Genomic DNA, 12,672 nt, shown 5'->3' with positions numbered 1-12,672 from the left:
TAAAATAATCGATCTACAGATGTTCTTCAGCATTTTTAATTTTGGTGAGTCCTAGTCCGCACGCTGGAAATTAATTTTGTAATGTAACTAGAGCCCTAAGACAGCAACTACGATTCTTTATTGAAAAATAATTAAAAGAGAATGTGGCACCTAGGAAACATGAAGAAAATACGTATTTCTACGAATATTCCGCCATCCGCAAGCAAGTACGTGACACATGAGTGCATCCGGGACACTGAAGTGGAAGCCTCATCGCTTCTTACAACCCTTCTTGGATTCACATAATAGGGGAGGAGAAATCGCTCTTTGGGAATTGGAAATCATAACATTTTTCTGGGAGTCAATTTTTTATGCTGGAATAACACTACATCATACGAGAAGGATGCTCAAAAATGCACTTGAATCTAAGTTTAGAAATAATGTAAAAATAAATTTTGAGGTAAGGCTTTCTGTGAGAAAATAACGAGCGCAGAGTCAGTAGTCTCAGTATTTACACTTTTACACGGAAGGGAACGCGGATGTGATTTATGTTTACTTAAATTACAAACTCGGGCTACAAATTCAAAACGAAATTAATATTTTAAATACTTGATCTATTAAAATTTATTGTTGGAATAACGGGAAGAAACGTTCGTTGCCTCGTCAAATATTGTTCCCCTGTACAAATGTCGCTTTCATTTAATAATGGCAGTCAAATTTTCAAATCGCCCTCTGGTAAGAGGGGATGTGAAGTTGAAGTATTGGTTGAAGAAAGAAAGTATTAAATGTACCGGAAGGTTAAAAAAAAAATCCTCGGAAAAACTACGGAAAGAACTACAAACATTCTGGTCCCCTGATTTTTACGAAGTCATGAGTAATGGCGTCGCAAAATAGGCGGATCCGAAAGAATTAAATGTGTTCTTATGGAGACCCAACTTTCAGTGAACATATAGGGCTGAAAGAAAGCCTTTTGCTAACTAAATCTTCCCATGTAACGATAATATAGTAGTCGAGACTGAAGAGTGTTAGGACAACCTAAAACGACAATCTAACGCAATTCCAGCGTTTGTCAATTTTTGTCTTTCACCGTGAATTTGTTTTCTGTACATCAGTCACAGCAACATTTCGACCACAGAAGCAGACGGCAAGTAACATAAAAACCCCTACAAATTTTGCAGTGTGAAAATCATGGAAGTTTGGAACTCGAAGTCGGAAGCCATTACAACAAGGCAGGGACACATTTCGACGCTCGAAGAAGAATGACGGAAAGGCATCTTACTCGACCCCCTTCCCAGCTGTGGAAGTCGGAAGGATAGACTCTGGGAGCTTGCTTATGTTGAAGAACCCGATCGTAAATCGGAAGATGACGCAAATCGCCTCCCGGGGTCAAATCAAATGATTCCCCACCTAAACATTCATTCCATCTTGTGCGTGCGTGTACACTTCGGTTTCAATCGCTTTGAGTCGTCCACGCGATGAATGACATGCAGTTGAGGACAACGGTGCGCCGGGCGGGGAGCAATGATTCATCATTCCGACTCGCGGCGGGCCGCACTGGGAGACGGTTGGTTCGCCAGCGGCCGCGGGGGCCGATCCCTGGCGCGGAAGGGGGGAGGGGGACGGCGCGGAGGGAAAGGGGGGGGTCTGCCGGGCTGCGGCGGGGGTAGGTGGGGTGTCCCGGGGGAGAAAAAAATGGACACGGGGTGGGGACAGGCAGGGATAGATGAGGGGAGGGGAGCCTGGGTGGGGGCCTGTGGGTGGGTCCCCGTCAACGAGGAGGCCGTGCTGCCTGGCCATTCTAAAATTAGTCGCTGCACTGAGAATAAATACCACATGCGTGAGTGGAATAAGGCAAGAGATGGCGAACCGAGTGGTGGGGGTGAGGGTGAAGTGGGGTGGGGAAGGGGAAAGGGTTGGGATGGTGGCGGGAGGGGACCGCTGTGGGGGGAGGGAGAGGAGAGAGACCTCATGGGGGGGTTTGGCGGGGGTTCGTGGGGGACTCGGCGTTGATATTGTATGTATGAGGGGGGAGGATGAGGAAGGAGGGGGCAAAGGGGGGTGGGGGGCTACCAGTGCAACCCACCTCCGCTCAACAATGCCAACGCCACTAGCGCACTCGCAAGGGACCCTGGGGCTGCCAAGTTATTTTTTATGGTGTTTCTTGTTCTCAAGTCGGCAAGGCTCTGGCGGCACGACTCCCGAGCGCGTGTCGTCATTGCCGCGGCGGACGCAAGAACTCCGAAGCCCGAGTGGGGAGGGCGGAGGTGAGGAGTAGGGCGAAGGCCGCTGTGTCGCGGCACGCAGGCCGTCGGCGGGCCGATTTGGTGCCCGTGATGGAAAATAATATTGATACACGGACCGAGTTCGCTAAATACACCGGCGTCCTTAATATTCCTTGTCATACTTTTCTGGAAAGGAGGATTTTTGCATAAAATTTGTTTTACAGACTAAACCCTTTTGATACGCATCCACCCAAAAAACATAATGGGAGTGACGGAATCCCTCTCCAAACTAAGTACGGTGGCGTGATTCAATATGTCATGGGCAGAAGTAGTCAGGAACTCGGTAATGAAATATATTTTCGGTGTTAAAAGTAACATGAACTATTGTACGAAGGGTGGCAAAGAGCCCTCCCGATGAGGCAATGTTTCATGGATTTGGAAACCAGATTTTGTGCAAGAAATTTTAAATAAGAGATAAAAAATCTTCCTGTTATTTAAGTTTGGCTACGGAAAGTTAAATCGATGTTAAATGCAATTCCGTATTTTGCGATAAATGATCTGACTTGACCTCAATTATTTCACACCTAGTAATTTTGCCGGAGGGGCATCGAAAACGAGAGGGAATTCATCGGAAAAGACTGCGACTTCAGGGGATTTGAGATAGTCCAGGAAGGAAGTTATTTTTGTAGTGTGACTAAATTAGACGAGGAAATGGAAATAACAATTTCGCGCCGTGTTTTTTCCCTAGTAATGCTTCTTAATAAATCAAAGCACTAAAAATTCAACTTGAAAAATGCTTCTTGTAGGGTCTAACTGTATTGACTATTTTTTTCATTTCATGCTATGCTATGTTTTCTATTATTTTCACTAATTAATACCTCACAATTCACCGTTTTCGTCAAATGCCAGAATTCAAGTCCATATACGGATCCAGAAGCTGGTGTTTGATGCAAGAAGATGAAGGTGGTGGCTTTTGACACGTGGGTATGAGGAAGAATGGAGAGAGTAAGTTTGCCAGAGGGGAAGACGAGTGTTTGAGATATGAAAGAGTAGGAAACAGTCGTGGGATAAGAGAAGAGGGGAAGTTGCAGAGTGAAATCCGAAGAAGGCAGACGAAGTGGGCGGAGGAATTGTTGAACGCCACGATAGAAGAATGCTAGGTTAGAGGGGTAGAGGATTGAAGAGAATTGGGTAATTAGGCAACTAGAAGACAGTTAACATATAAGATGACATAAATATGGAAATAATTCAGGGAAAACAAAAGGAAGTTTATGCGTTATGTAACACATAAGTAGTAGTTTTTGGGGACTCTCAAAAAATACCATAAATGGGTAGATTACTTTTGATCATCGTAATCAAAGAAATAGGTAGAATTTAGGTTCAAATGAATAATATGTTCATGTGTTTAAGTGAATACGATAATATTTCTCATAATGGACCAATCAGTGTGTACTCATATTCAGGTAGGTAATTTGATTAATTTATTAGATTGATTAAGGAATACATTTTTTTTATCTAAAAGCAAAGATCAAGTGCGTACCTCTAAACCCTAATATCCTAAAGTTTTCAACTTCTCACGAAAAATATCTTTATAAAATTCAATCTTTGAGAATATCTTAGCAAAATATAACGAGAATTCCAGGGTAAAAATGAACACGGAAAGAAGAAGATAAAAATTCGGAAGATAGCATAGATGAATAAAAACCGCCCAAAAAGAACCAATTCGCTTATTTTTTCCCCATTAAGAAACATTTCCAAGTGGTCTAACTGAATCGGATGTGTCTTCCGTAGAATCACAGCAACTAATTGTCAACTAAGAATCGTATTAATCCTCCTCGTGACTCTTACCTAGAAAAAACGGTTTGCAACACAAAGTCGATTTCTCACAATAAAATTCAATATACTTTTATTATTTGCTTCTAAACATTTACGCTAACACGTGCTCTTTGGCAACACTTTCAGTTAAATCATATTTACAAATTGAGATCTTCAAGATATTATGAATTGACACTTCGCAGCCTTCCTTAGTTGGGAGCGTTACCATGTAGGCATGCCTTTCATCCCAACCACGGCATAAAATGCGGAGAAAATAAAAAAAAGTGGGATTCGTCATGCTCTATCGCCCCATCGTCGGAAGAAACGATGCACGAAGTACGGTGAGAGTCCGGGTGCCACTTAGGTACCGTCTACTGCCCATAAAAATCACATTGATCGCCTTCAGAAATCAAGGAAAAAACCTGTTTGTGGTTGCTGTTTCCCATACATTTACATCACGTTTATGTTATCCAGTTAAACTTTATTACACGTAATTAATTTATGAAGTCGTCTATTTTCTATGAGTGTGACGTAAAGAACTCCCTAATAAAACTGCCCACCTTCAACCACCAGATGCATGAGTTGAACTACTGCACAGAGCAAGAACACATCAGGGGGACCTGCACGAGAACGCGTGAATTCTGCTGAAAAGATTTGATCGCGACTAATTATTTCCGGAAGAAAATATTGAAAACAATTTACGTAATTCAAATTCATATTTTCTTACTCGAGGACTATTTTTCACTGAGGGGAAAGCATAAAATGTTCTCGCTCGATTGATTTGAAATTGACATTTCGCCATAATTTTCCAACTCTGGTCGCGAAAAAAACGTCGAATATATAAGTCAATTTAGCAGTTAATGTCACCTAGCGGAAATTTTGTGCACCACACACTATTAAAGTGGTCACGGCAATGTAAACATTCTAGATCTTATTGCATGCTTTCTTTTGCGGCATCAAAGATAATTAAATTCCCATGATATAAAGGTTTTTAAGAGACTAATCACACTTTCCGTTTGCAGTTGGAAGGAAACGGTGAATTTGTCATGGGCCGATGTAAATGCTCTGTGAAAAAGTAGCTAGGATTTTATTGTCTTCATCAAGAGTATTTCTTATGTGATTTGAAAAAAGTATCTCTACCTTTACTTTCGAGCATCTTCGGTTCCGGAAGTTCTGGACCATTATCGATCGACATACAGGCATCGATATACATGCATGATCTCCCAATGTCTGCTTTTCATGTACCACACAAAAGTTTCATGTACCACACGAATTCCGTGCCCCAAGCGGAAATCGGACTCACGGCATTAGAGATAACGGAAAGATACCCTGTGGGAATGGCTCGGTCCCTGAGGTCACTAAATATATGCACGTATGGTGTGTTTGTGTGAGTTGATAGTTCTATGCTAGGAGTGGAATTTTATCGTGGATGTTATCCACGATCAGTTCCACCATAACTCCAACTTCCACTCCACAAGCGGGTATGAAGAAAAATTGAGTTGGACGGAAATGAACACTACCGGCGAAATTTTTTATGCGCTGGGAGAGAGTAGGAAATTGCTGCGTGAAATCCGAAGAAGGTAGAAAAGGTGGGTGGGTATTAGTGAGGGGGTAAAAGGATGAAAGCCGTGAGAGAAGGCGGAATGCCATGTTAGAGGAAGGAAGAGAAGTGGCCTTTTAGACGGCATTTTAAGTGCGTAGAAATGAAGAAGGAAGTGACAGTGGCAAACAGAAGGAAGCTCAGGAGAGAAGGAGTACAGAATACATGTTAAGGACCGTCAAATTCCTACCTTCAATAGCGACGATAGATTACGTACCTCGATGACAATGATATCTAACGGCATGCGCAAAAAGTTTGCCCAACTGTACTCTTACGTGCGCCATTCACACACGTCCTCATGCTATGTTACCAAAGCACAATCAATTGGAATCCTTTCTGCTCAACATGGAAAGCTCAATTCACGCCTGAAATTACAATGCGCACCTGCCATCTTTCGCAGGAAGGACTATTGATTATACCAACTTCCCCACATAACCCTCCAGAGGACAAATTAATGTACCAGCATCGTGATTCATGCCCAGAAGACCGTGAAAAATTCTTCTGTCACGAACGTGATCATTCATGGTCGCTTCAAATTCATGCAGACTTGGATCTGCCGTGCCCAAAACAACAAACTATCAACTTATGTTTCCAAACCAAGGGGCGTGAACCCAGATGAACGCGGCCGTGGAGGACCGGTTCCCTGCACACCATGAACGGGCACTACACGCCCCATCCGAGCTTCATTCCTTACCCTATCGGCGTGCGATGGTGCTCCGAGGGTGCTGGTGCTCGTGGTGTGCTTCTGCTGCCCGCTTCCGCCGCGACGACGGCGCCCGAGCGCAGGGGGGATCTCCCGCGGGTGGCAACGGCTGACGAGGACGAAGATGTCGCAGCCTCTGCGGCTGCCGCTCCCACCTCGCCGACGCATTCCTGCTCGCGGGGGACGAGAAGGGAGAGCACCGCTGGACACCGGGCGTCGGCCGGCGTCATTGCACATAATAATGACGCCTGCTTTACTAAGCAACGGCATTTAGCGGTCGCCCAAACACAGCGACCACTGCCTTCTAGAATTGAGCGTGACTGTATCCCACACAATCAACTCAAATTTCTTCTGCTGTCGGCTAACTCATTCTTTAAAGCCCAACGGCCACTCGATATTTGGCCGATAAGTAATAAGTATCTATAAAAATTATTCTACGAATAATAAATTATATGATAATAAATAATTACGACCGCTTAGTACCGTATCGTCAGTCGTCACTGAAGTATAAGTGCGCTCTTGTTGCAGATCATGCCCGAGTAGCTCATTTTTAAGCCTTCTTGAGGAAATGCGAAGCATTTGTTCCTAAATTGTGAGATATTTCGTATTAGAGTGAACACAGTGACGTCTGACGATGAGGCCCTTGGGCACAACATTCTTCGGCTGAGAAGAAAAAATCTTGTCTGTTTCCTACCCCAGGAAGTACAATAACAAATAAATGTCTGCACTTCACAAATTATCTGTAAAAGATTATTATGTTAATGCACATAGAATTTTTGAATAACACAAATATTCTCGATACACGAGACCAAAATGTTATCGAAAGCCGTCCATTCCTTAGATTCGTTCTTCCCAAAACAACTTCTCCTCCATAAAAAGGACACCTCTTCAAGTGGCCATTTTATGTTGGGCCTAAGACAGTTTTCACTCCATATGCCAACATCCATCCCCAAAAACTAGAACTTCAATAGGCTCACTCAAGAAGTAAGTACGATATATCTGACGACGACGCACACGCTAATGCGTAGCGGCAACCACCGAAAATTTACCTACTTGTCCGTCATTTGGTAGACGTTTCTCGAGACCCGGATTGTAAAAGAAGCCTTTGCTAAAACAAATTTTTTCTTGATCCCGACCTTATTTTATACGGCCAGAGGTCCGTTTCTCAAAGCTGCCAGTCATATTTCGACTCGTCCGAAGGCAATAGTAAATTCAATATAAGCTATTTATAGTCACATCACGTGATATGAAGACATGTGAAAAAGGTTGTAACGGACTGCTTGTCACAACAATATCTTGCAAATTGGCCACCAGCTTCCAGATACTGACCTTAGGTTGTGGAAAACAGAAAAAACGTTTTAAGGGTGTGGATTAAGTATCAATGAAATAACAATTTCAATATTCACTTAATTAAAAACAGTACTTATTTCCATTTATAATCCCTCAAGATCCATTGTGTGTCAAATTCCATAGTATAACTTGCACATGAACATTTCCAAGAGAAATGCCATTGTTATAAACAAAATTTCTCAACCACATGAAAGCATTCCATAGCCATTCATTTTCAATCCAGTCCTCCATGAATGCCATAACTTTTATTTCGGTCTTTATCAATTGTCTACCTTCCCCATTAGAATTTCGTCACAATTTCCAAAAAAATATTTCAATGGCCACCTTTTCTCCATTTTTGTCTTGCCTAGAACTAACAATGTTTTCTACTGGAATGACATTTTTTTACACCTGGCATAACTTTTTTTTCAAATCTCCGCCATCGCTGAGCTTGGCCATACCCCCAAGGACCCTAACCCTCCACAATTCGTGCTACAGATTTCTTGCATACCGTAGAAAAACATTTAAAAATAAATCGATACAGATGAACTTTAAAATGGCTGACTTACATTTAATATCCAAATATTTCTCTGTATTTACCTGATTGTGCGTTCCGCGAGTCGCTTGGGTCCTTGTTATGTTACTCTAATCGATGTTAGAGTAGATTCAGTGTAATACACGTAGAAAGTCGTTCAAAAATGTTATTTTGACTTTTAAATTGCAATTAAGAACGTAGCTTGCCAATGAATGCCATTTGGAACGAGGGAGAAAACGTTTAAAAAATGCAATTATTTTTTTTTCAAGAGGAGGGCTTTTTTTCTCAAGCGTCTGATCCTCAATATGAGGTAAAATAAAATTTTTAACGGGAAAAATCAGAATGAAATTTGGATAATACCATGCCCCGAATCATGGTATGCACAGAAAAACACTTTTAGGGTAAAAGTGAACACGTTTCCAACCCACAAGGAGTAATAGCGATCGAGTTGTGGAAAAACTAAATAAATCACAGGTAGAATAGCTATCAAAGCAGAACTTTTGCGAAAAGATTTTCCTGCAGCCCTTTTTCTTACACGCCCAAGAGAAGCTTTGTACCATCCGTACAAATACCATCAGTATTCGTGACGTATTTACGAAATGTTTCTAAGCTTGCATGTGTGTGTGTGTATATATATATATATATATATATATATATATATATATATATATATATATATATATATATATATATATATATATATATGTGCATGAACGCATCTGTGGGTGCATGGCTTTAAGTCTATTTATACTTTTGCATGCATATTTTTTCATGGTCGTTTGTGTGGCTACTAGGAGAAGTAATAAAGGCTAAATTTAATAATTAGCACATCAATCTGATTGCATAATTTCACTAGAAATTGGGATGGTCCCCTGTGCATTCTTCTGGAATTGGAGTAGTGGTAGGCAGTTATGTCTCATGCATGGTGCGTGACTTTATCTGTTCGTGTGCTGTGCATGCCTGATGTAGATAATCCCGCTGCCACGTACCTTCGAGGTGAGTAGCAGGTTGTTATGTAGATATAGATGATGTAGATACACTACGCCGCTAAACTTATCGACACTTGAAGCAGAGAACGCAGCATCTTTGCTCCAGGGAAATGCTCCGTAAATAGTTATTTGGAGTTTGGAATAATTGCATTCCTGGTTTTCAGTGTCGAATCTGCACCTATTACTGCTCCTGAAATCTCTTCCCATTGGTAGGGCGCGCGTCCCAATTTATTAGGGCCCAACCCGGAATATTTTCCTGGCCGCCGTGCGGGCGACGTGCAGTTGCGAGGACTACCAGCAGGCCGGGGATCGCTGGAGAGGAGCCAAGAGGCCCCTGCATAAACGTCCCGAGGTTTTTTCGCAGAGTTCCCATAAATCACCACATCCTCGCAATCCTTCACAACTCCACATCCCAGATACAAAGTGGTATTCTCTGACCCAGCTTTTGGATCGCGAGGATATACTATTAAAAATACTACTTTCAGAGTTTAGAGGCAATTTAAGGACAAAAAGAGTCCAACGTGTATTTAGCGAACATGTTTAAAAAACTCGATGAGTTTCTTTCTCAGAAATTATGTTTTTGATCGTCTGAGTATTCACCATCTTGTGAGTCTAACCCAGAAAGCTAAACAAGTAGCAAGACGATGATACGAATTGATTGGATTTTTTAACAGGAGGTGCAGATTAATCCTGCACGTAAAAGAATTAATTTAAAACAATTTTAATTCTAAACGAAAATTTATTTACTCTTTTTAGCGAACATGATTAAATCACAGTGCATTTATTATATATTACAAATCAAATGCATTTCAATGCTATACAAAAGTGTCAAGTTGCTTGACTCTCACTGCTGAGTGACATTTTCTGGGAAGTGGCTAATGAATCGAGTCATTTCCATTATCTCGCTCCACGCATACCTCGATCGAGTGATGTTTACGGCCAGCTACCCTGCCATAAAATCAAGCAGCTCAACAGAAAGATACAATTATGATTTGGACAACGTAATATCCATCCTGAGTGCAGGGAACCGAATAATTCGTCGTCCGAAAGCCTTTTTCCGAAGTCCGCAACAGTGACCTCGATTTTTTAATTAAGACTAGTGGCCCTCGAGTTCAACAACATATTTTTACATATTATACATTACATACAATGAAAGACTGATCAGCCTAACAAGACTAATCTGACCAAATCAGATTTTTTCACAACCATCTCAAGAGTAGAACCTACACATACTCTGCTCAGGCCTAAAATTCAACGACTGTGTTCAGTCTCGGCCCAGGACATTTTTCACCCAATTTACACCATTAAGCATTCAGTATTGCCTACCGATTTTTTCCAAACTTTTCACACCTTTAAACTGAATCGGAAATCTGAGGGCTTCATTATAATTTAGAAAAATATATTAATTCTTGAAATTGTAATGGATTGCGAAAGAAAACTTGAATGGACCACCGAACAGCAAAGTACTCGATGCCAACACACTGGGTAATTTCATTATCTGTGGTCAATTCATCTTTTCTGTGACAACACATCATAATTTCCTATATAAAAACAATTTAGTTAACGTTCTCAACATAATACACAGGAGCCTTTATAATTAAGACTTAATAACAACCATAAAATAATAAACAATCCTAATATTGGCCCTATTTGTTACTATAGTAATTGGACTCGAGTATCAAGGCGTTTAACACCTATACTGCCCAAAGATTCCAGATATCACTAATCTAGGATACTGTGTTGGAAGGGCAGAAGCCCATCGTCGTTCCGATGACCGCTCTCCAGTTATATCTGCCGACGAGAATTAATAAAGACCCCGTACCCGGCAGGCACGCCAACGGGATTCGATCCCGGGAGCCTCGGGTTCAACGAATCGGCCCGCTCCTCTCGAGCCGATAAGCCGGTCCTCTGCCCCGTCGACCTCTCCGCCGCCGCTTCAAGCCTGCGGCGGAGAGGTCGACGGGGCAAGGGGCGAGAATGCCGTGTGCGTGGGAGGGAGGGGTGTCAAGGGGGTGGAGGGCGGGAACGGTCACCTTCCCTTGGCCGCCCCTCCCGCCCACACCGCCGCACCCACCTGCAGTCTCTTGGCCACGCGGGTGGGGGAACCCTCCCCGATGTCCGACCGCGGCCTCTTGCCGCCGAGGAGGGCGGGGGCGCCGTGGTGCGAGGCCAGGGCGGAGAGCTCGTCGGGGGCAGGGAGGGTGGTCCCGTTGGCACCGGAGGACATGCAGAGGCCGCCGCGGCCACCGGAGCAAGCCTCCGAGGGGCAGACGGCCGACGAGGGGCTGTGGAAACGGAAAGGGGAGGAAACAATCAGTGTCATCACAACAGCAGTCAATCGCACAAAAACGCCCTACGGGCGGGGTGGTGGGGATCGTCTCTCGGGGACATTCCACCGCTGGAGCAGGGTGACACCTTCGCGAGAGACCCCCCACAAGTGTTACGTTTTGTACGAGAGTAACCGATATATGCTTAACTTAAACTTGTTGACTTGTACTTGATGCCGCTGCACATCATAAAATAGCAAATTTAGCGGGTGCATCACTGATTCTGCAGTGTAAGTTTTTGTTTATACCTCGCGGAAATCATAATGACTGTGAAAGGGCATATAAGTCCCTCGAAAAGAACGGAAGACAAAGTATGCACTGCCCACAAATTCACAAACACATACACGCACATACATAGATACATACACACACCCATAACTACATTTTTTTTAGCCCATACTTTCATTCTATTTACGTATTTGAAACACCAATCCGAATTTTAAAATCTCATTTCTCAAAAAATGTAACATTCCCTTTGAATTTAAATGCTTTTTTGCCATGGCACAGAACACCTCCATTATGTAATTTATGACCCCAAAAAAATAGAACTGCAAGATTTCTACTATTTCTAATAGGGATATATCGCCGCGATTTTTGGAGCACCTTCAATTTATTCACTACACTTTTTTGCATGATTGGCGATATTCCCTCTTACCCAAGATCATAAAAACTTCGGGACAACTCGGATACACAAATGCCAAATAATGCTCCCGCAAAAATATATATTCATGACAGAGGCTGCTGCCTTTTGCATTGCTAACATATTCGGGTAAATTATGAGGCTATTAGCAGAAGTACATAATACTAATTATTGGAGAATGTAATGAAAATAGTTTATCTGTACGGAGTATTGCAAATTATACTCATTGTGTTTAAATAAATGAATGGTGGGGATAGATAAAAGTTACTGCGCACCTTCTTTGAACGCGAGATGCGCGGCACTAACGAACAATGGGTGACCAATAACGGCGTAACTATATGAAAAATGAAAACTAAAAATTTACCTCGTTGAGGATATACATGAGGGATAGCCTATCATTAGGAAATACATGATTATAATTTGACTTTATTGCGGGGCGTGACAGCTATAAGCACGTACTAGGGTCTGCCGAAGTAAAATACCTACGGTCCAATGAAATATTTATTCTTAATGAACGGCTATTTTCCTTAATC

General features: G+C 42.4%; 1 protein-coding gene across 1 annotated transcript in view; it reads right to left on the bottom strand.

Moving 5' to 3' along the window:
• LOC139696541 (uncharacterized) overlaps nucleotides 1-12,672 on the bottom strand; it is a 65,363-nt gene that overhangs the window by 15,658 nt on the left and 37,033 nt on the right. The window contains exons 8-9 of the mRNA XM_071595344.1: nucleotides 11,247-11,457; nucleotides 6,311-6,489 (exon numbers count right to left, since the gene is read on the bottom strand). Of these exons, the coding sequence (XP_071451445.1) occupies nucleotides 6,311-6,489; nucleotides 11,247-11,457 (390 nt within the window). The remainder of the gene's footprint in view (nucleotides 1-6,310; nucleotides 6,490-11,246; nucleotides 11,458-12,672) is intronic.

This window comes from Hetaerina americana, unplaced genomic scaffold (assembly GCF_022747635.1).
Source record: "Hetaerina americana unplaced genomic scaffold, ioHetAmer1.1.p SCAF_7, whole genome shotgun sequence".
Taxonomy (NCBI): Eukaryota; Metazoa; Arthropoda; class Insecta; order Odonata; family Calopterygidae; genus Hetaerina; species Hetaerina americana.
Note: the sequence above shows the minus strand (reverse complement) of the source record. Positions and strands in the feature narration are given on the sequence as shown.